This window comes from Urocampus carinirostris, chromosome 7 (assembly GCF_059441175.1).
Source record: "Urocampus carinirostris isolate Australia breed hairy pipefish chromosome 7, RoL_Ucar_1.0, whole genome shotgun sequence".
NCBI lineage: Eukaryota > Metazoa > Chordata > Actinopteri > Syngnathiformes > Syngnathidae > Urocampus > Urocampus carinirostris.
In genome coordinates this window covers 27818243-27838608 of record NC_142355.1, presented here as the reverse complement: position 1 = coordinate 27838608, position 20366 = coordinate 27818243, and the positions used below count along the sequence as shown (strand labels likewise).

The window sequence follows — 20366 nt, the reverse complement described above, 5'->3', positions numbered from 1 at the left end:
TCGTTCTTTCTCTCCTTTTCTTTACGTGTTTTTCAATATGTCTTTATAATCTCTCTCTCTCCCTTCCTTTGTCCCACCCTCTCTTTCTCTTATTTCTTTCTCTCTTTTTTCTTTCACTCTAATCTACTAGACCGGCCGTCGACAGAATGTTTGTTCTACTGTTTGTCTACATAAACAATATGTCCCGACAACTTATTGTATGATCAAAGTCAGACCAACGTTGTCGTAGAAATAATTCATAATAACAATAATGATTAGAAAAGAAAACAAAAAACCTCACCTGCCTCACATGCTAATCACTACCATGTGCACTTCAGTGACCGGTCGCAGTTTTTGAAAGTGAAGATTTGAAGAAAAATAAATCAAATGTAAATATAAACACTAAAAATGAAGATAATAGTGACATTTTTATACTTTCTAAGATTTTTACCGTCATCGTCTCTCTCCCCCCCAAAAAAACCAAAAACAAAAAAACGTCACCTCTTAAGTGCCAATCACATTCGTGTGCACATCAGTGACTGGTCCAAAAAAACAATTTTTCATAAGTAAAAATTAAAAATAAATTAAAAAATAATTCAAATTGAAAGAAAAAAAAAACTCAGATTTGGATAATGACGTATTTTGTTGTCATTTTTTTGACATCTAACATCTTTAACTTGAGGGCTAACAGTTGTGGGTATTGTCATTGACGAAATTGTGGTAGACCTTGTTTACAACTTGATTACAACAATAAATGAAAATCAAATTTGAAAGGTCAAAATGAACATTAGGATAGGGAATGTTTATAAACTAAGTGCATGTTGCCTGGCCCAAGGTGAGAACTATATGACATAGACATGTAATAAATATTAAAAGAAAAAAAAAACATGATAAAAAATGATGTCATTATAAATAGGGAAAAGTATTTAGAAGGTAGTCTTTTGAGACCTTCTGAAGTTTTGCAAATCTAATGTAGCAAAAGTGCAATAATATTCAGCAAATAGAACTACATTTTTCATTGTAGGAAAGCAGGATAACAACAAAATAAATATGAAATTTTTTTCCTATTATTTTGTTATGTTGAAATTTGAATAGATTTTTTATTGTTATTGATAACAACATAGTCATTCAACTCATTTAATGTGAAATGACCCTTGGATAATATTTTAACTTGCTACTTGCAGTTTTTGGAAGGAAAAAGTCAACATAAGTAGACAATGTACAGTGGAACCTCAGTTTTCGGACGCCTCTCAGCTCGAACAAATCGGAGTCCGACCCAAAATTTCGACAAATTCTTGCTTCGCTGTTCGGTCAAAAAATCGGAGTTTGAACGCCGGTAATGCGTGAGTGCGTACGCTAGGGTGCGATGCTGAGCGGCATACGGGTGTAGATCGCTCTTTTCCTGACCAACTGTTATTGCGTGCGGACGTGCTTCGTTTTGCTTTCGCTTTTAATATAGGTGTACGAAGTGTTTTAGCCCCTAATTATGCCTCCGAAGAAAGTCAGCACAAGCAGCAAAGTTGCTACAGGTGAAAAAAGAAAAGTAGTGCGTACAACTATTGCATTTATGAAAGAAAAAATAGCAAAATATGAAGGAGGTGTGCGAGTGTCTGATCTTGCTAGGGAATACCCCACAGTCCACCTGCGCCTTCTGCTGACCACCACAAAGGTAAGAAATCTTAGCGTAATCTTTCGTACGGAAGATTACGATAACGCGAACGTACGATTAGCCTGTGTTAGCTTTAGTTTACGTTAAACATTCAAGGTAAACATTCAGGGTGTTGGAACGGAGCCCAACATTCAGGGTGTTGGAAGGGAGCCCCCTTTCCAATGAACCGCTCAACACTTGTTGTGGAGACCCGGGAGCTAAATGACTTGTAAACCACCTGATTTTTTTATTTTTACACGTTCATGTTAGCGTAATCTTTTGCACGGAAGATTACGATAACGCGATTGTACAATCAGCGTGGGTTAGCTTTAGTTTACGTTAAACATTCAAGGTAAACATACAGGGTGTTGGAACGGATTAAAACGATTTACATTATTTTTAATGGGAAAAATATTTCGGTTATTGAACAAATCGGTTTTCGAACAGGGTTCTGGAACGGATTATGGTTGAGAACCGAGGTTCCACTGTACAAGCATTTTGTTTGTTCTTCCTTTCAACAGATTTCTACCTATTTCTCACAAATTGACACAGAGAAAATATGTTGTCTTCCAAATAGCCCCTGTCTGGTACTCTTTCCCAACAGTTTTATATGTTCCCAGCTGATGAAACACAGGAGGATGAAGTGAGGGCCAAGTTATCATCATACCTCAAAAATTCAGCCAGCTCCTGTCATCATAACAAGCTCAAAGCTTTCTGGCGCTGCCAATACTTCATGTTTTGGCCACGTAAACACTGCGGGGTATTCGAAATGCTTGCTCTCTCTCACCGGGAGCTCCATGTTCCATTTTGACCCCTGTGGATAATCCCCACTGCCTGCTCAGAATTTTATTTTTGAAAAACTCTGGCATAAATCAAATAGATTTATGGTGGTCTATTTGAACGCCTGCATAGCACATCAGGAAAGAAGATGCCAGTTTTGTTCCGGAAGAATCCAAGGAGGTCATGCACGCATGTCAGGATTCTTAGGGTTGATACTCACCAACGGTATTTGTTTTGGAAATCAGCTTTGCTGATCCCTTTTTAAGAGTCACTGTGACCAAGAATTTTGGTGCTACAACCAACGACTATTCATTGGCGACTCGTCATCGACTACTGACACAATAAGTCAAACAATCAGAAAATAATAGATTGTTTTCTTAAATTTAGCATAGAAGTCCATTTAATTATTTGGAAGATAATATATATATATATATATATACACACACACACACAGTTGTGGTCAAAAGTTTACATACACTTGTGAAGAACAAAATGTCATGGCTCTCTTGAGTTTCCGGTTATTTCTACAACTAGGATTTTTCTCTGAAGGAGTGACTGGAACAGATAGTTCTCTGTCACAAAAAACATGAATAAGATTTGGTTCTTTTATGACTTTGTTATGGCTTCACTTCTACTTGATGTTGTTGCAGCCATTTCTGTATGTTTATGTTACCACTTGAGACAGTGGCATTGTTGAGCATGAGATACTCGGCAAAGATTATATTCATATAGGGATGCCTCACTCTGTTGGAAAAACATGTCTGGCAACAGTCTGCAAATAGTCGACAATTTCTACTATTGACATTTGTCGACATCGTCAACTAATTGTTGCAGCTCTATTAGCTTTTTATCTGCCGTATGAGAGTCTCATCTCATCTCATTTGCTGAACCACTTATCCTCAGTAGGGTCGCGGGGGTGCTGGAGCCCATCCCAGCACTCATCGGGCAGTGGGCAGGGGACACCCTGAACCGGTTGCCAGCCAATCGCAGGGCACACAGGGACAGACAACTCGCTCGCTCATTCACACCTAGGGACAATTTGGACTGGCCAATTCACCTGAAATGCATGTCTTTGGAATGTGGGAGGAAACCGGAGTGCCCGGGGGAAACCCACGCAAGCACGGGGAGAACATACAAACTCCGCACAGTAAGTCCGGTAGCTGCATTTGAACCCACACAGGGGGTTCCCAAGACCATAGAACTGTGCCACATACGCGCTAACCACTGCGCCGCCATGCTGCCCCGTATGAGAGTATTTTGGACAAATAATTGACCACTCAAATATCATGTTTGATGATTTTGTTCTCCCAATTAATGTATTTTTACTGACCCCAAAAGCAGTGCCACCTTTTAAACTTTTTATGGAAACTGAGGTCATACAAGATTGTGAGATTGATTTCGAATAGAATAGTCTTTATTGTCATTGAAAACAACGAGATTAGGCATGGCACTCCAGGATAAACAATATAAACACGTAATAAAGACCGGAAAGAAAAAAAAATGAAAGAAGGTCCAGATAAATAGGCAAACTATTTAAAAGGTAGTGGGCTTGGAATTTACCTGGAATCCGAGAAGAATGCAGAGGTACCAGGGCGGTCGGTCGTTGATAGCATAAATCAGGTCAGCAGCTGAATTCTTGGTCTTTTTGTGGGCCTCCTCGTCTACCGCTGGCTGTTCGTCGGCATCTTTGCCCTTCAAATATAGCACAAACTAGAGTTAAATCCTGTAAATTGATAAAAGTAGCTCGAGTAAGGGGAGGAATTATGCAAGGGTGCTCAAATGTACCAGCACGACCAATTATGACAATGTGAAAGTTTTGGTTTTATTTTACTTTTTTTGAATTTATTAAAAATAGAAAACTAAGAAATCACATTTACATAAGTATTCACAGCCTTTGCCATGAAACTCAAAATTGAGCTCAGGTGCATCTTTTTTCCACCGATCATCCTTGAGATCTTTCTACAGCTTAATTGGAGTCCACCTGCAGTAAATTCTGTTGATTGGACATGATTTGGAAAGGCACACACCTGTCTATATAAGGTCCCACAGTTGAGTGTGCATGTCAGAGCACAAACACCAAGCATGAAGTCAAAAGAACTGTCTGTAGACCTGCGAGACAGGATTGTCTTGCTGCACAAATCTGGGGAAGGATACAGAAAAATTTCTGCTGCTTTGAAGGTCCCAATGAGCACAGTGGCCTCCATTATTCGTAAATGGAAAACATTTGGAACCACCAGGACTCTTCCTAGAGCTGGCCGGCTTCTAATCTGAGCGATCGGGGAAGAAGGGCCTTAGTCAGGGTGGTGACCAAGAACCCGATGGTCACTCTGTCAGAGCTCCAGCGTTCCTCTGTGGAGAGAGGAGAGCCTTCTAGAAGGACAACCATCTCTGCAGCAATCCACCAATCAGGCCTGTATGGTAGAGTGGCCAGACGAAAGCCACTCCTTAGTAAAAGGAACATGGAAGCCCGTCTGGAATTTGCCAAAAAGCACCTGAATGACTCTCAGACCATGAGAAACAAAATTCTCTGGTCTGATGAGACAAAGATTGAACTCTTTGGTGTGAATGCCAGGCGCCATGTTTGAAGGAAACCAGGCACCGCTCATCACCAGGCCAATACCATCCCTACAGTGAAGCATGGTGGTGGCAGCATCAGGCTGTGGGGATGTTTTTCAGAAGCAGGAACTGGCAGACTAGTCAGGATAGAAGGAAAAATGAATGCAGCAATATATAGAGATATCCTGTATGAAAACCTGCTCCAGAGCGCTCTTGACCTCAGGCTGGGCCAAAGGTTCATTTTTCATCAGGACAACGACCTAAAGCACACAGCCAAGATCTCAAAAGATTGGCTTCAGAACCACTCCATGAATGTCCTGGAGTGGCCCAGCCAGAGTCCGATCGTACATCTCTGGAGAGATCTGAAAATGGCTGTGCACAAATGTCTCCCATCCAACCTGATTAAGTTTGAGACTTATTGCAAAGGAGAATGGGCAAAACTGCCTAAAGATAGGTGTGCTAAACTTGTGGGCTCATACTGTATTCAAAAAGACTTGAGGCTTTTTGAGACTTGTAATGAAATGAAATGATCTGCATTTATATAGCGCTTTTCAAGTCAATGACTTCCCAAAGCGCTTTACATTGTGCTTCACATTTCCCGATAGCGGTTGTGATCTGTGCAGCCATGTAAGGCGCTAACCTGCTTATTGGGGGTAATTGGGGGTTCAATGTCTTACCCAAGGACACTTCGACATGTAACACGGACAAGCCGGGATTCGAACTGGGATCCCTTAATCCTAAGACGATCGCTCTACCTCCTGAGCTATTTGGTGAGTGTAATTTAATACAGTAGGGGGCATTTGGCTCCACTGAGGAGCAAATATTCATCATAAACTCTAAAATGTATTTTGATTTCCAGTTTTCTTAAGAAGGGAGGCTATGGCAAACTCCCACCACACACGCTCGCACATACCGCACATTTTTTCCCCATTCCCGGTGGTCCGTCTGACCTTCTACCTCCTCTATATTTTACTGTGGCTTTCAATAACATATATGGAAATATGTACACACACTTAGGTCAGCGACTCCCCACAAGCCTATTTTTCTACTTGATGTCTTCAATAGAGGTGGGCGATACTGAGAATTTTAATATCAATCTGAAAAATGACATTATTGAATGATTGAATAAATAGTTTATATTTATGATAAAGACTGCACAAATAGTTTAGGCACTAAAAATGTTTCATTTTTGTATTAAATAACTACACCTTAATTTTTAACAGTATAGAAAAAATAAATAAAAATATTTCTATTATAACTGTTTCAAAACAAAAGCCAAGAGAGTCAAACAAAAAGCAGTAACAATGCGGTGTTCGTACAGGTGCTTGAAAACCTTGGAAATGCCTAAACTTAATGTTGTATTTTCAAGAATTGAAAAGTGCTCGATTTTTGGGTGGAGTGCTTGTATTTGTTTTCATCTTTCTCAAAAAGTCTGCTTAAAAATCATGCCGACACTGCTCCCTAGTGACTTCCCTTTGCCAATGCATTTCTTCTTCCCTCGTAACGGCAGCTGGGATTGGTTTGTATGGCATTGTCCTATAAACTGTTTTTCGCCCCTTCGAGTTGCGCCCAAGACTACAGATGGATGCTCCACCTCAAAGGGCAGTAAGAAATGGTTTTTAGTGTGAGGTTTACGTATCATTTATGGACATTTATTATGGTCCAAGCAAAAAATCAAAGTAGCATTTCCCAGTTGTTAAATTTTTATCGAAAGAAGTTCCTGCAACTGAAAATTTAGGATGCATATTACTTTTTTTGTCTCGATGAATGCACTCACAAGATTATATTTGCATATGTAAATCAAGATATATTTGTGTTTGTGCATTATATGTGATTGACGCCGGATTTCTTATTTTAATTGTACTGGAGATATTTTGAAAATTGGCTTTGAAATCCTTTAAAAAGTTCTTAAATTTGGCCATGAAAAAGGTGCACAAACCCTGAACAATGTCAACATGTCAACTATACCTTTTATTGAACAATATTTTGAAAATAAAGTCAGAAAGTGCAAATAGTGTAAACAATACAATCTAAAAACCATTAAAAGGATAAAGAATACAATACTTCAACAACTATTACAGACCAATAGACCGTCAAACCAAATATATCAGCAATGTAATTAACAAGCCCTTTTGACCCTGTAGCAATAGGACAACTGATTTACAGTGATTGTTTATGAACATTGACATTTTTACATTTTTGGTTGCAGCACGTTGCTCTCTTGTAGGGTAAACCTTTTTCATGTGCTTATGTAAATTTGCCGCAGTAGCAAACCACTTTACTACACATATGACACCTGGCATTGTCCTTTTCTGTAAAAAAAAAAAAAATGTCCACACCACATCTCTCTTCCATTTGCCTGTGTTATTTTTAGCTTCTCGTTACGCTACACACGTAGATTTGGCCCTCTTAAGCCTGCAAGGCAAGATGCAACAGCAATCCAGGTCGGGGAAGGTGCTAAAAGTGTGCCTGTCAGTCACACAAACAGGCATAAACTTAGAGAGTGTCCGAAGGTGATGGGTGGGGAGAGAATGGGCTACTGAAGCAGTGTTTTAAGGAAATTGGTGGAAGGGTGAAGTATCAATCCCAAGACAATAGTATTAATCCAATTAAAGTACTTACTGGGCTGCACGATTTTGTAAAAAAAAAAAACAATTGCGATTTTTCAGACCAATATTGAAAATTTCGATGTGATTTTTGATTTGAAAATAAAAGTGCATTTTCTGTGCTACTTTTGGTTTATTGTGAGTACTTAATCATAGTACCTTAACCCCTTCTGGGGAGCTTTGTTAGGGTTGCGGTGGGTGTGTGGCATAGCTTGCTGCTTGCAAACTTTGCCTCGTCTTTATTGGTTAGTACCGTTAAAACTTGCCTCTGATTGGCCGGTGGTGTTTAAACCCAAACTGTACCAATTCTGGTCAGCCAAACACTCTATAAATCAAATGACAAGGGGGGAACAAAACTCAAATATGGAACTATATGGAACTTGCGATTACACAATTGCACATCGTCATAATAATAAGATTTCGGTTACCGTATTTTCCGCACTATAAGGCGCACCTAAAAGCCTTTATTTCTTTCAAAAGCTGACCATGCGCCTTATAATGCAGTGCGCCTTATATATGGATCAATATTAAGTCGCAAAGTCTTGCAACTAAAGCAAGCAGCCGCCGACTAGATTTTCCCCCGAAGGCGAAGTCGTCCGCGGTGTATGCTGGGATTTATGTACCGGCGTTTCATTTCCTAACCAATGTGTCAATCATCATTTGAATCAGTCACTATCGACTAAAGTTATTCTGAGGTAAAGGGGGCGGATCCTTTTTATCATTTACAGGCTCGCATAGGCTAAAGGGGCAAAACAAAGCCTGCAATTGGCCGAAAAAGATGAATGTGAATCACACGTTGGTTGGGTTGCACTACGGCATAGAGAAAACATTTTTTAACATTCTGTATTTGTAAATATTTTACTCTCTTGGATTTACTACACTCACGGTTGTAAGAAGTATCATTAATGAACGTGAAGGCTGCAAGAGAACTTAGATGAGCTATACGGATTTATATTTTCCCGGTATCTTGTTTTAGAACGATCTTGATGTTTCTGTGATGAGTCTATTTTTTAACTAAATTCAATTCAAAGTGTTTATTGTCATATGCACAGTAAAGAACCCCGTTTCCCTGCACGATAAAATTCTTACTTTGCTGTCCACACAGTTGCCAGCAAAAAATAAAATGGAAACTAAGAAATGTTTGTTTGGTGACATCGTACGGACACCGCATCCGCACGTGTCTACGACACGTATTTGCTTCTTTGCAAGCTTTGGGAATGTTAAGGGGGTAATCAGTTGGACTGAATCATCTGACTGTTTTGTCGACGTTCCCATTGTAGCGCCTTATAATCTGGTGCGCCTTATGTATGGAAAATATAGGAGCAAAAACTATTTTTTGGGGGTGCGCCCTACTACCCGGTGCGCCTTATAGTGCGGAAATTACGGTAATCGTGCGGCTCGATTACTTAGTATCGATAATATCTATAAGTCCGCCCACCGCCAGTCTTCAATCGAGTCTGGTTTGGTGCAAGGCTGCTCAACTCACATATAATAAATCTGTCTTCGTCACATCTATAGTTGTTTCCTTTGCCCAGGGTGTCAGCTGTCGTGCAGTGTTAGCAAATACCCTGTGACAACCCGTCATTTCTGGAGTGGGAAATTTGCATATAGCACAACCGTGACATGTTTGACATGTGGTTTAGCCCCCGTAAGCATGCGTTTGATTGTGCTATACATGCCAGAGTTGAAAGTAGGACTCATGATGGGTTCCATTAGCGCATGCAGGCCGCCTTCATAGCATCCAAGGTCAATTTAAATGAAACTGTCTCGTGGTCTTGTTAGCAAATGAAAACCATGTGCATCCGCTGTAGGCTTTGTGAAACTTGTAATCCATCAAAAACAGTTTTTGATTCTTGTGGTATTATTTGGAACTTTTTGTCATTTCTTTATCTGCGTACAGCAATTATGTACAGTAATTATGAATGAAACGTTAACTTCAAAGGCACCTTTGACATAGGAAAACAGGACAATTTTGCCATAATTATCTACAGCTTCAGTACAACCCCCAGGGCATGCCCAGTTTTATGACATTTTCCCCACTGTATGACATAGACAGCAAATTATTTTGTGTGCCCAAAAACTTACAAAGTTTGCAGTTTTCGTGCATATAGCGTTACGTCTCCAAGATGTCTGTCTGCTTATTGTCAAAATCAAACTGAATGCTGGTCTGCTATAGTTTGCTTCATTAAAATGCTGAAATTCTATTGGCTGAACTACCTACCACAATGCTTCATTCAGTTCACATACCCATGTGCTTTGTAAAGACCTTGAGAGTAGGAATTACTACACAGTATTCTTTGTAATGTATTTTTTGCTCTGGATACCTCGGTTTGCAGCGATTCTAAATAAAGCAGCAAAAACATGATAAACATGGAAACAAAGCTTGCGTTTATCAAGTAAAATGAAGACACGTTACCCTCGTCTAACCAATCAACGATCAGGACTATTATTAAAAATAAGAAGACGATTAAGGCAATGAAATATTCTGAGGGTATAACAACTCTTGCAAGTGGAAGGTTTAAAATGAGTTTTATTTTAATTACGCTGTCGCGACCGCACACCCCCCCCGCCCCCCCCCCCCCCTCTGCATCCACCTGCTACTCCACTCGACCAGCTCAAGTCACGCCGCACCATCCATATTTATTTATAATCTTATTTAATCATATATAAGAATATTAAACAGAAGTAGTACTTACGATATAGTAGTTTTGTTGTGTGGATGTCATTAGTTGAGGCACTGGGGTTCGGAATGCATAAGCTACGCGTTACCATAGGTTTTTATCGAGTGCTATACCCCAATTTTAATAGTGACAACCGCAGATCCTTGTAAAGCCTCAAAAGGCATTGAATTCATTATTCTAAAAATAAGACCTTAATTGGCATTGAAATGTCCTCAATCCAATTTTTTTAAAAATGTGAACATCCCCACCTTAGAACAGATTAAATCTGTTTACCCTCAGGATACAAAATTAAACGTTTTCTCCATAGAGTGCTAAGGTCCATTAAGGACTTCACTATATAATAATCATCCGATATTGGGTTGTATTTAACTTACAAAGCGGTGCTGATTTAGTCCAAAACTATGTTGTTTAACACCTTTTTCCACTTTGGCTTTTCAGCCAAATAAAGAGGTCTTTTGGAAAGAACCCTGTCATTCTTGTAATGTCTTTTTAAACAATTTTTGCAGGGTGGGAGATGCATGTAGCACAGAAAGCAGCATTCTTGTTAGGTTCACTCCAGCCAACACTATTCTTCTTGGAAAGGCACGTCATGTTTCGGATAAACAGTGGGGAGTGTGAACGAATCAGCTTTAACGCAGGATACCTCTGCTTAATAGAAGTTTGCAGCTGTGAATCAGTTGTCAGACACTTCATTTCAGACATCAGGACCAATTCAAGCCAGGGTTTTTTTTCTTAACCGTGTCAGCACGTTTCTGCTGTACACAAAGTTGCCTTTGAAACCTTACCTCGTCACCGCGTAGCATGACGTCCTGTGAGTCGCTGCTGTACAGACACAATGCAGTCAGAAATAGCCAGTGGGGATTTTTTTTTTGTCACCTTGAATTTGATAGGCTTTGTTGTTTTGTCTGTTTTGATTCTTTGTCATCCTAATTATGTAATGACAAAGTATCCTGTTCATGCTCTGGTTTTAACAAGAGGTTGCGGTAAATGATAAGGGTGTGTAGTACACACTTCAAAGTTGATTTGGTCCTGATTGAAATACTGAAAAAACCTTGGCCCCCCCCGCCAGCTTTTTGAACCCTGGTTTGTTTCAAAGCCGTGTAAGCTGGTGTGCAGCACAAAGGCCACCTTTGGTGTATACTAAACATGCAATCTTTCCTGCATATATCCTACAAACAATAGTAAGAATATTGAAATGTGTCACTGCATATGAAGTCATGATTCTACAGGGTTCCCGCAAATCCTTGAAAAGTCTCAAAAGGAATTGAATTTATTTTTCTAAAAGTAGGGCCTCAATTGGCATTAAAATGTCTTAAATCCAATGTTCGAAAGTCTTAAAAATGTTAAAACATTATCGTAAAATTCGGACAATAAAGCGTACTGGATTATAAGCCGCATCCAGTACGTTTTAAAGGAAAAAACATTTCTTACATACATAAGCTGCACCTGACTATAAGCTGCATGTGCCCACGTTGCACATTGAAACATGAGATATTTACCAAGTACACAGAAAGAGTTTTACTAATATGTGGTACCTGAACCCTTAACATTCCGACGTCACACCAGTGGGCCGACAGATTTTTGATGAACAAATACATGTTTGTCCGATATCACCAGTCACTAAAATATGTCATGCCACATATTAATGGAAAGCTTAAAGTCTTGGGATTCAATATAGGACCATTTCAAAAAATACTCATCAGTCTGAAACAAGATACCCGAAAACTATAAAGCCAGAGTAACTCACGATTTTGTCCCCGGGCCATCTTCTATTTCTTTGAATATCAACAAAAATGACTTTGTTACATCAATGACAATTTATGGAAAATATTTACTCCAAAACAATAATAGAGACTGATACGTAGGAATCCGCCATGAACATTTCTGATTCGTTGGAAGTTGCTTCTTGTAATTGTCACAGTTGCCATGACACCCAATTGGCCCCCGCCCGTGTGGCGCCAGCTGCGACTCATTAACAGATTGGCTTTCCGTCTTTTTAAGCTCAGTGCGCTTGGTCTTACTTTGTCAGTCCGTAAACGAACTTCTGCCCCACAAGACGTGGGTTTCGACTCAGTCCTGTCCCTGTTGGTATTTCCTGTGCGGTATTGTTCCCGTTTATTTTGTCCCGTTTAATATCGGTTTTCAGTTTAGTTTCTTTCTATTTTTGTCCTGTTTATTATTTTCTCCAGTTTTCGTTCCCATCTAGTTTGTCCTGTTTATTTTCGTTATCCTGATTCATTATCTATCCTGTCTGTCCCTTCCTGTCCGGTATCGACCCCATCTGTTCAATATCAACTCGGGCAATTGGAATCGATCTCGTCGGTCTCTGGCTTCCTGTCTTTCCAAGACAGACCGCTGCCTAACGTGCATGACTCCCTATTTCCCGTAAAATAAAAGGCTTGTGTGAGAATGTTATGCGTTTGGGTCCTGATCCTGTTCTGGTTCCTGACGGTAATCTGTTCCTTACACCACAGTATTTCCGTTTACAGTTAAACCGACTTGTAAAATGATACCCAATATGGTAGTTAGCCTTTCCCTTTCGATTGACACCTTTTCCATGATGAGGGTAGGTTCTTGCTAGTTTTATTCATGCACAAAGTTCGATGTTACATTCAACTTTCATTTTCCTCAACTCATATTCCACCTGTCTCACTCTTATATTTAGTGCTGAGGGGCTCCTGGCGGGTGTTAGAAAAAAATGCATGAATTAGCCTCATAATTGCATAAGCCGCAGGGTTGAAAGCTTGGGAAAAACACTGGGGCTTTGACGGTAAAAAAAATAGTTACATTCAACAATTATCTTTTTAAATTTGGTAACAATGTTGTGTGACCACAATAACGGAATGATCAAAATGGTGATGTGATTTCAGTCGGGCCTTTCTGAGCATTAGCATGTATTAGGTATACCCACAATACACATCATATCTTTGGAAAGAGACGTTTACTTTGGACCATGCGAATGTGTACCAGGCACGATGTAGCGTGCAAGAAATATTTGTGTTTTTCTGTTTTGTTTCTTTTGTTTTTGTATTTTTTTTTTTTACTTGGTCTTTAAAAGTCTTGAATTTAACTTGCCTTTAGCTGTAGGCACCCTGTTGAATGAGTGTGCCTTTCTGTCGTAGCCTTTTTATTCATTTTAATGATCACATCATTATCTCGATAACTAAATTATTCTAATGCATTCACTGGACATATCAATGCATTCATTCATTCAGATGTTATACAGTCTCGACTTTGCTCTAAGTGTTGATTTACTGTTGAGGGAGAGGCTTTGAGTCTCTGGATCTTATGAAACCACCTGCAAAATCCTGCGAGGTCCAGTCTGAACAGGAACAGGGTAAGAAGAGGATTCGGGGAATCTTCCACTTACTCTATGGCTTGTTTTCTCATGCTCATCTTTTGTAAAAACAGTGGCCAGCCATTTAGTTGACGCTTTGTGAAGGAGACACACCTAGTTCTATTCTGTATTCACAAGCCCGGAATATAATTTATTTTATTTGTTTTATTGTAATAAAAACCTCAACTGAACTTCGGGCTGCAGCAGTGTTTTTACCTGTCTAGTCTCACAACTCGGATGTTAATTTTAACATGCGGAGGAGAAAAAAAAACTAATTCACTATATATCCGAAGTTATTGTAATAAATGTGCACACTCGGGTGCCGACAAACTATTGACACCAAACCAGTCGACATTGCTGCGTACCAATTACGTTTGTGATTCGATAAGTGAATTTGAGCGCAATACGGTAAAAAATAACAAAAATAGCAGGCCTCCATATGTGAATCACTCAGACAATTTAGCATCAAGTGGCGTGAAGTTAAAAGTCCATTCAAGGCTATCTCTGCTAGCCTGCTCACAATTAGGAGCCTCAACAAGTAAACACTACATTTACATAACACGTTTGACATAAAATCTGCCAAAATCGGATTCCTTTAATTTGTAAAATTAAACCCATCAGTCCCTCGCTTTCATGGGCTGCCATGTGTACAAAACAGATCTTGACATTTCCAACTGTTGGTCAAACGTTCACATTGTAAAAATTAATCTTTTAAATCCGCATCTCGTTAATTTCTCTCTTTTACTGATTAGCTGAGGTAAATTGTTAGCTATATGTATAAATCCCTCTGACAACTTGATTAAAAACATGAACAGCAAAGATTGATTTTTAAGATTGATGACGGATCTGATTTGAAGATGGACCTTACACGAAACATGGTGAAAAATAAGTCTGACTGTTTTTTATTAAACTGGTCTTTTTCTGCTTGTGTTAGCCTGCGCGTCAATGACGTTGCAATCTGAGTTGTATGCATAAGTAGAACAGTTTGATTAACCTACATCTTGTACTGTATGCGCAAATATTTTTCCATTTCAGGTTTTTTTCTAAAAGCCATCACAACAAAAAAACGCTCTAGATCGAAAAAAGTACCGGGGGCCGGGCCAAAATAGGAAAGGAAGATGATTTCTATTGCCAAAAAAGTTGGACTTCTTGATCCGCTAAACTTGTTTGGGAGCCACATGAAGCTCTTTAGCGCTCCTAGTGGTTCCCTAGCACTTCTTCAAAACTGTTTGATGATGGAAAACATGGTTTCTGTAAAAGAGCGTACAGAACACATTCATAACGTTTCCGAGGAATATTGTGGCAGCCCAAGATCCCAACCTAAAAGGCAGGCTGAATTTGCTGGGCTGACACGCCCTTTTCCATTGGGCAAGATTGTGAACCACGTTACCTCCCAGTACATGTCCTGGAATCACACCCGAGGGCAATCCACTCGTTGCCCAGTGAGCTGTATTTAAGAGCAACTACCCAAAGAGAAGGTGTGATCACCAGGCTTGTGAGTTAGAGCGCCAATCCCTCTGAGCGTCTGAGGTATGCTGCCAGTGGCCGAATCTTTCGAAGTAAGAGGAATTTAATTTTGTTAGGGCTGAAGACAAGGCAGAGCCCTGGCTTTTGGGAGTGTTTCAAGACTCCTTTGAATTTTCTCAACTTAAGGAGGGGAACACAAACAGCACCTTGCAACACCGGAGCCAAGGCTCCACCGACCACAAAAAGCCTACCACCAAGTGGAGAAGAACCTTAGTATTTTTTGGACCTCACCCCCCATTTCCCCAGAACATCTTGGTACTTTAAAAAAAACCTCTTGTCCAATCCTACAAAACTGTCTCTTGGTTGTGTGATTTCTGTGTGCAAAGCCTACCTGATTCCCTGGGTTGCCACAATATGGATCGATTCAGTATGTGTTTCCTTCCTTAAAACGTATGTATGGCTTTTAATTTTTTTGCGTCTCCAGACCTTTTTTTTTTGGTCCATTATGGATCAACATTTTGGGTTCCTGACCAGACGGTAAATGCTGTTTTCCATAACATCCACTTGATGGTGCCAAAGTATTATGTGAAGTGGAGTGGATTGTGTCCTTAATACATCCATCCATTATCTGCACCGCTAATCCTCAGTAGGGTTGCAGGGGTGCTGGAGCCCATCCCAGCTGTCTTCGGGCAGTGGGCAGGGGACACCCTGAAGTGGTTGCCAGCCAGTCGCAGGGCACACAGGGACAGACAACTCGCTCATTCATTCACACCTAGGGACAATTCGGACCGGCCAATTAACCTGACATGCATGTTTTTGGAATGTGGGAGGAAACCGGAGTGCCCGGAGGAAACCCACGGAAGCATGGGACGAACATGCAAACTCCACACAGGAAGGTTCGATCTCATGACCTCATTACTATGCCGCACATGCGCTAACCACTGCTCTGCTGTGCTGCGTCCTTAATACAGTTGTGCCATAAAGCAACAAGATTTTTTTTTTTTAATTATTACATGACACTACAGAAAATATTTGGAAGAAAACACTTATAAAGTCCAGTACTTTTATTTGTTAAACAATTACTTGAGCCTACAATTTGGTTTGGTTTATGTTTTCAAAAAGCCAAGGGAAGATGCTTTCTTTCGCCAGCAAAGTTGGACCGCTTAACTTTCCTATAAGGGCAAACAGGACACAGTCTTAACGTTTTACAATATAGATGGATACAGTTTGTGTTTTCTTCTTTATGAGTCCTATATAAGTTTAATTTTTTGCTGCTCTATTAATGTTGTTTTTCCCCCTTTAAACATTTTGGGTTGCCAACTGGAAGGTAAATGCAGTTTTCCATAACGTCTACATGATTGTGACAGTGTCATGTGAAATAAAGTGGATTGTGTCCCTAAACAACACAGTGTGCAATAAAGCAGAGGATTATTTTTAAAATGATAAATTTCACAGAACAGAAGTTATTTGTAAAAAGAAAACGTTTATAAAGTACAGTACTCTGATTTGTTGAACAAATAATTGTCCCTGCAAATTTGGTTTGTTTTTTTGGATTCGATATCAAGAATTTTAAAAAATAAAGGGAACATCACGGGAGCTTTTTGTAAAAACAAGGGATTGCCGTTCATAAAATGACTTTCAGACATCCAATAAGTACCCGGAGCTACCCAATAAGTGTTTTGATTTGCGCCAAAGAAGTTTCCTGTGTGGAAACCGAAAACCCCGATAAGAAGCTCTTACGGTACCAAACACATGACCGAATTCAACCCAAGCGTAAACACGAACTTATGCAATTATCGAGTGTTGGAAAGTAGGTGTTGGCATGTATATGTGAATGGAGCAAGGGCCACCTGATACGCAGCACTGAAGGGGTGTCAAAAAAACAAGGAGGTCAACTCCTTTTTTTGAGAGGCCGCATGGGAGGGATCGCTTTCCTCAGCATGGTACAAGCATTCAAGATACATTTCCGGATTTGACAGGCTTCCCCCGACCCTTTTTCTTGCTTGAAGAAAAAGGAAAGGAAATTCGTGTTATTCCTTGCAAGTTATGCTTTTATTTCACCCCCTTCTGGGATTTTCTGCGGAATTTCTCTGTGCATCGTCTTTCACTGCAGTGATTAAAACCAAAGTCCTTTGCAGTAAATCAATAAAGAAAACTTCAAAGACAAAACTAAAAAAAACAATTTGTGCTTGCAAAAAAAATATTTTTTTGTTGTTTTTGTTTTAAATCAATGTTTGTTTGAAAACCTGACTTAAAAATTTGCTCAAAGGCTTTAGTCTTTAAAAGGAATTCAGTAGTTTTTATATTACTTTTAGCATTTTGCAAATGTTTGTTTTTGGGATTCAAGATTTAGAAAATACAATAATCCTTCTCTATTTCATGGTTCAAGTTTTGCAGTCTCACTGCTTGAGTTCTGCTTTCTGATGGCTGAATAATATATAATTGTTTTTCAACCCTTTTTGAACCAGAATACACTTTCATTTATAAAAAAGTTCCGAGGCACACAGTCCGTCAAAAATGTTTCAAAATGAAGTTATGTCAAACATTTCACCTCATAAGAAGCTAATTAGTATATAAAATGAAGAAAATACTTAAATAAAAAAGAATGATGTGCTTTATTTATGTTTTTATTTTTTACAGTGCAATCTTAAACCTTAAACTTAAAGTTATCAAATGTACTGTGCTACCTCATGAGCAGGTAATTAGTATATAAAAATCTACTGCCACCTACTGATATGGATGACTATTACAGTTCCTTGTCTGGAGATAGCAAAAATACTGAATAATGGCCCGATTTTTTTGGGAAGGATAAAACTGGGCAAATTCCAGCGGCACACTAGACAAGGTCTCACCGTTGGAATTGGTAGTTGATACAATCTCATCTCATCTCATCTCATTAGCCGTACCGCTTATCCTCATTAGGGTCGCGGGGGGCTGGAGCCCATCCCAGCCATCTCCGGGCAGTGGGCAGGGGACATCCTGAACTGGTTGCCAGCCAATTGCAGGGCACACAGGGACAGACAACTCATGCGCTCATTCACACCTAGGGACAATTTGGACCAGCCAATTCACCTGAAATGCATGTTTTTGGAACGTGGGAGGAAACCGGAGTGCCCGGAGGAAACCCACGCAAGCACGGGGAGAACATACAAACTCCGCACAGGAAGTCTGGAGCTGGATTTGAACCCACGACAGGTTCCCATGACATGAACTGTGCCGCACAAGCGCTAACCACTGCGCCGCCGTGCTGCCGGTAGTTGATACAATTTTACTTAAAATATCTATATGCTTCTATTTGTTAGATGAGTGCTTGGGTCGGCGGCTGGGTGGTAAGCGCGCAGTCCCAAGGTGCAAAGGTTCAGGGATTCCCATGTGGAGTTTGCATGTTCTCCCTGTGCCTGCGCGGGTTCGGCCAGTCAAAATTGTTCCTAGGTGTGAATGAGCGAGTGAGTTGTCTGTCTCTTTGTTCCCTGGGACTGACTGGCAACCAGTTCAGGGTGTCCCCTGCCCACTGCTCCAAGATAGCTGGGATAGGCTCCAACACCCCCGCGACCCTACTGAGGATAAGCGGTGCAGATGATGGATGGATGGATGCTTGGGTCTGTAGAAATGGCTTGTTCTTTGCTTTCAGTGTATAACGGAGTATGGAATTGTATAATAATTGTGTAAAAAACAACTACTTCACAGATTTTACCTATCATGGGTTCTTTTAGGAATATAAGCCCCTGCAATAAACAATGGTTCACTGTAACTCAATCTTTATAATTATTTTAAAAAATATAAGGAAGAATGTTGAACAATTTGTAAATCTTTATTTTGTTTTTGTTTTTTATTCAAACCGTTAGTGTACATGAGCTTGTGTTTTTTTCAAATAGACATGTTTCCCGGGAAGGCACTTTTTTTTTCGTATCATTCGTAAAATACATAAGCAAAAACTGAATTGATAGAAATCAATTCTCAATGTTATTGTTTTACAATAGAGCGCTCGTCTTGGGATCAAGAGGTCGCAGGTTCGATTCCCGGCTCCTCCGTGTTATATCTCGAAGTGTACTTGGGCAAGACACTGAATCTCTAATGCCCCCAATACGCAGGTAGGTGCCTTGCATGGCTGACTCCCTATTGGTGTCTGAGTGTGTGTGTGAATGGGTAAGTGTGAAGCACATTGTAAAGCGCTTTGGGAGGTCTTCATTGACTTGAAAACCGCTATATAAATGCAGACCATTTACCATTTTAAACTATTGCACAGCTTGCAGTTTTCAAGTTATATCCTTTCTGTTCATTTAAACAATGATCACATTTTTAATCAAGTAAGTTATTTGTTGGTAGTTATTGCACCTTACAAATTATCCATATATTTTAATGCACTTATTTACTTCTTTTATTCAATTATCAGCACAATATATATATATATATATATATATATATATATATATATATATATATATATATATATATATATATATTTTTTTTTTTTTTTTTTTTTTTTTTTTTTTGTCTCGTTCTTATATAGTCTTTACATTGTTGTAAGCAGTGTTCTGAAATACTGTTGAGAGGCCTTGGGTCTTATGAAACCACCTGTAGAAAAGGTACGGACAAAGGCCTGGTGTGAAGCTGGTGCTTTTGGAATTTTAATGTACTGTATTTCTTCTGCCCTCTTGGTATATTAATGATTTTGAAAGCGCAATTGTGAAACCATGACACCCCTTGTTTTGTACTTACAAGTTTAGAACATTCTACTTTTTTTATTTTAGAAAAAGCTCAGACTGCTCTTTCCAGCGCTTGTTTTCACCCACCTTGTCTCGCGACCCAAGTGTTGATTCAAACAGGCAGAGGAAGAAAAAGACTGTCCTCCTCCATCTTGGTACACTAAAAAGAAATCATTTGGACCTTTTTCCCACCCACCCAATGTTGTAAATATTAAAATAATACATCACTTTAAATTTTCTGTACATTTGAAACTTCCCACAGCTGTATTTGTCTCTGCCTCCTCAAAGGATTGTCACGAGTAGCAGCTCTGGACTTAGATCTTCACTCCCAACAATCACTTTTGAGTTTTGAACTCTCGGTCAGCTATTAAATTCACTTTGTTGTCAACATACGGAGAAGATCTCCAACTTCTTGGCGTGTCACCTGAGAAGTGTGATGAAACCACGACGCAACAGAGGAAAAGAAGGTGGAAAAAAATGTTATACTTGGCAAAAAAAAAAAAAAACCTTCATCTGGAAGTGTACACGGCACACGCTGATCGCCATTAGCAGCCAGCAAAGGATGCGCCTCGTGAACCTTTAAGGAACATCTGCGAGGCGAAAAAG

At 39.7% G+C, this 20366-nt stretch overlaps 1 protein-coding gene across 1 annotated transcript in view; it reads right to left on the bottom strand.

Moving 5' to 3' along the window:
* The window catches only part of LOC148362861 (solute carrier family 23 member 1), a 73930-nt gene that overhangs the window by 41272 nt on the left and 12292 nt on the right, over window positions 1–20366 (bottom strand). The window contains exon 2 of the mRNA XM_088340435.1: window positions 3968–4099. Coding sequence (XP_088196561.1) covers window positions 3968–4099 — 132 coding nt within the window. The remainder of the gene's footprint in view (window positions 1–3967; window positions 4100–20366) is intronic.